Here is a 3403-nt window from a genome sequence, read left to right as displayed (position 1 = left end):
AGACTTTTTCTGAAATAATTACTGGTTGCTTCTGCTCCCTCACCTTGTGCAGGGTGACTGAACTTTTATCTGCCCAACCTTGCCCCCTTCTCTGTAGTTTTCTGGAGGCAAATAATAATGGGAGGACCTGCTGAGCACTGTAACCACCATGGTTATCTGTACATTCTATGTGTAGTCCAGTATTTGTCACTTTTTTATTTTATGTAATATCTGGGATTGTAAAGGAATTTGGCGCACACAGAGTGAATATATATCCTTTGGGGCTTTTTAGAGATATACTTGAATAAAATGTTTTGTGCAAGGATTTTAGCTTTATTGAATGTGTATGTAACAAGTAACCTTTTCTCTTTTTTATTTTCACTAGTGCTAATGAGAGGGTTCCCTTACACTGTCTGGACAGGCATCCAAGTCAACAGCATGTTGTAGCTACAGGTGGCCAAGATGGCATGCTGTGTATTTGGGATGTTAGGCAGAGCAAACTTCCAGTATCCTTGCTCAGTGCTCACAATGCAGAAAGTAAGTGGGCCGTTGTTTTTTTTATACACTGGTAGGTATATGCCTACAGCTTCTGTGCAACCGAAAGTTCTCATAATTACAGAATATGAGGTGGTGAGTAGTAGTAGTAGTGTTTTCTGTTATACAGATTACCCTTACTGCCCATTAGATTGTGTTAAACTTCTGTCAATGTGCTTTTTATAGTGTGGGAGGTCCATTTTCACCCTTCAAGACCAGATCACATATTCACATGTTCTGAGGATGGCTCTCTTTGGCACTGGGATGCATCAAGCGAAGTTGCTGAAAGACCTTCTTTTCTTGTTGGTAAGTAATATATATTCTGTATACAAGAGGGTTAAAAGATAAACTTTTCTTTGTAAAGTGTACTTTAAACCACTGGGGGTCTGGCTCAGACTTGCGATAGGAGAGTGGGCGGATTCTGGCATCATGACTTCACTAAAGGGAAAGTTTTTTCCCCTGACACCCGTCTCCCTGCACATGCGTGGTTCGGAGCCAGTAAATTTAGTGCTCTGCCGGTCCTAAAAGGTTGGCGACGACTACTTTAAACCAATAACAATGTAGTAAAAATTGTGATCACATGGGTATTGAACCATAATTCTCTATGTTCACATTGAAAATAGCAGACTTGCTTTGCACAGTTCTACAAAAGTAATGTTATGATGGGTTGAGATATAAAGCAATATATCACCAAACTCCTAAAAAAAACTTTTTTAAAGTATTTAAAAAGTATTTTTTAAACTGTGCTAGAGATGAGTTAATCCTTCTTTTGCTTCTTTTTTCACTTTCTTTTCATACACATTCATCATTTATTACTGCTATTTGTAAACGTGTACATATTTTGTTTTAATAGAAACATGCTAGAAAGCCCAAAACGAAATGTTCATAAACTATAGATTACTGTTTTTTTGTTTTTTTTTTTTTGTTTTACTCCTGTGTTACACCAACTTGTCTGACTATCAAGACACAAAAGTCTAACGTGTCCTTGATTTCTGTTCCATTTATTAGATTAAATACTATGAGGTAAATTTATAAATGTTTTAATGAGATTTAGTTTGAAAAATGTGTAAATTGTGTGATCTTCTTAATGAAAAAAATATTTACATGAACTTTCTTTTGAGCCCTTCTCATGATTTCTTTCCACATTTGCAGGAGGAAGAGGAGCTTCACATTTGTCTCGGAGCACATTAGGACAGTCTGTTAACCAGTCATTAATGACTGCTTGGCTCAGCAGTGATCCCACAAAAGGACATCTAGATATTACCAACCTGATGCCCTCCTCCACATTATCTGTGAATAGCCTGGATGTTTTAGGAGAATACCTTGTTTGTGGCACGGATTCAGAGTCCATCTATGTCTCCAAAAACCTGTTTACATAGATATTGAAACAATGGTGGACTGGGATATGTCGAGGCATATTTCTTTTGTTATATTTTGGTAGAAGATTAAACATTTTCTAATGGTCCAATATGCAAATCACTTGTTTTCAGTGATGCCATATGCAACAGAGGATTCCCATTTATCGTTTGGATGATAAGGAGATTGTATATCAATTGTTACTTCAAACAACTGTAATAAAACATTGTTTGTGTTTTCATTGTGTTCCTCATATATTTTTATTGTGTGTGCTTTATCTGAACTTGACAACATGGATAAGCAAAATGATACAAGGTTGTGAATTTCAAGTTCTATTTGCTACTGGTAGACCTAAATGGAGGTGTCTCCTCAGCTTTATAATATAGAGCTTTATTTGTAGCTGGTATGCAGGAGGTATTCTATTTTCTATACTTAATTTTCTCAAACAGTTTTGAGTGGAATAATCCAATTTAAAGTTTTTGCTTATGTTAATGTGTATTAGGCCACTCTGTATAAATTATAGGCATAGTGGATACTTCATGGTATTACCAGCAAGTAGGTTTTTCCATGTATTTATCTTTTAATTTTTGCTAGATTTCTCTATTGTTACATTGTGACCGCGGTAGAAATTGATGGGAAATTTTGTGGTCATCACTAGCAAACTAGGGGAAGTCTTTTGTGAGACACCAGTTCTGGTGACAACTGTTATAAAGAAGTGAGGAGAAAAACTCGGCAAAGCATACAGCAAAATAAGATAAAAGAAGGAAAAAATACGTAATCCTAAACCAAAACTTGAATAGGAAAAATTAAAAACAAAAGGGGAAAAAACAGTAAGGCAGATAGATGACACCTGTTAAGTGTCAATGGCTATACAACACTATATGGTATAATAGTTTTTTTTTTTTTTTTTACAATAAACATTTCTCAATATAGTCAAAAATTTAAAGTAACAAAGCAATAGATATTTTGTTGAGCTGTTTTACAACACATTTTTTTTTATTAATTTAAAAGTCTTAACACTTAAAAAGTTTTATTTAGCATGCTCATAAAGGCCAGGAAAATCAATATTTTTAAGAGACCAACAAAGTCTCTTCTGCATTTTTATCTAATTAATATGTCTTAAGAATATATTATTTCTTGAAAACAACCAATGCTACAACTAGGCTTGTAAATATGTTCCAAGCAGTTCCCAGCAGTACATTTTATTTATGACTGTACATACCACATACTATAAGGAATAATCCAACATATTATTCCATTTAACCTACATACAATTCATCATTGGATGTTCCCCAGTTTTTGGCGAGAAAACTATCTATGAGAGACACAAAAAGGAGCACGTAATGTGGACATATCTCCCTTCTGATGTAGAGAGGGATACAGTCTACCCCCAAAGGAAGTGGTATTCCACATGATGAAACTAAGGAACCTATACCTTTACCTAGGGTATAAGTCTCCCTCCCGCTGCATTATTTAGGATACGCTTTTGTAGGTAGAGGGGTGACAGTGGAATATCCTGTGTGTGTGTGTGTGT

General features: G+C 35.3%; 1 protein-coding gene across 1 annotated transcript in view; it reads left to right on the top strand.

Annotated features, from left to right (window-relative positions):
* Nucleotides 1–2110, top strand: part of NUP43 (nucleoporin 43) — a 12113-nt gene extending 10003 nt beyond the window's left edge. The window contains exons 6-8 of the mRNA XM_072409045.1: nt 365–516; nt 700–819; nt 1666–2110. Of these exons, the coding sequence (XP_072265146.1) occupies nt 365–516; nt 700–819; nt 1666–1892 (499 nt within the window). The 3' untranslated portion in view covers nt 1893–2110. The remainder of the gene's footprint in view (nt 1–364; nt 517–699; nt 820–1665) is intronic.
* Nucleotides 2111–3403: the final 1293 nt, after the last annotated feature.

The sequence above is a fragment of the Pyxicephalus adspersus genome, chromosome 4 (assembly GCF_032062135.1).
Source record: "Pyxicephalus adspersus chromosome 4, UCB_Pads_2.0, whole genome shotgun sequence".
Taxonomy (NCBI): domain Eukaryota; kingdom Metazoa; phylum Chordata; class Amphibia; order Anura; family Pyxicephalidae; genus Pyxicephalus; species Pyxicephalus adspersus.
The sequence above is the reverse complement of the archived record's forward strand: the minus strand, read 5'-3'. Positions and strand labels throughout refer to the sequence as shown.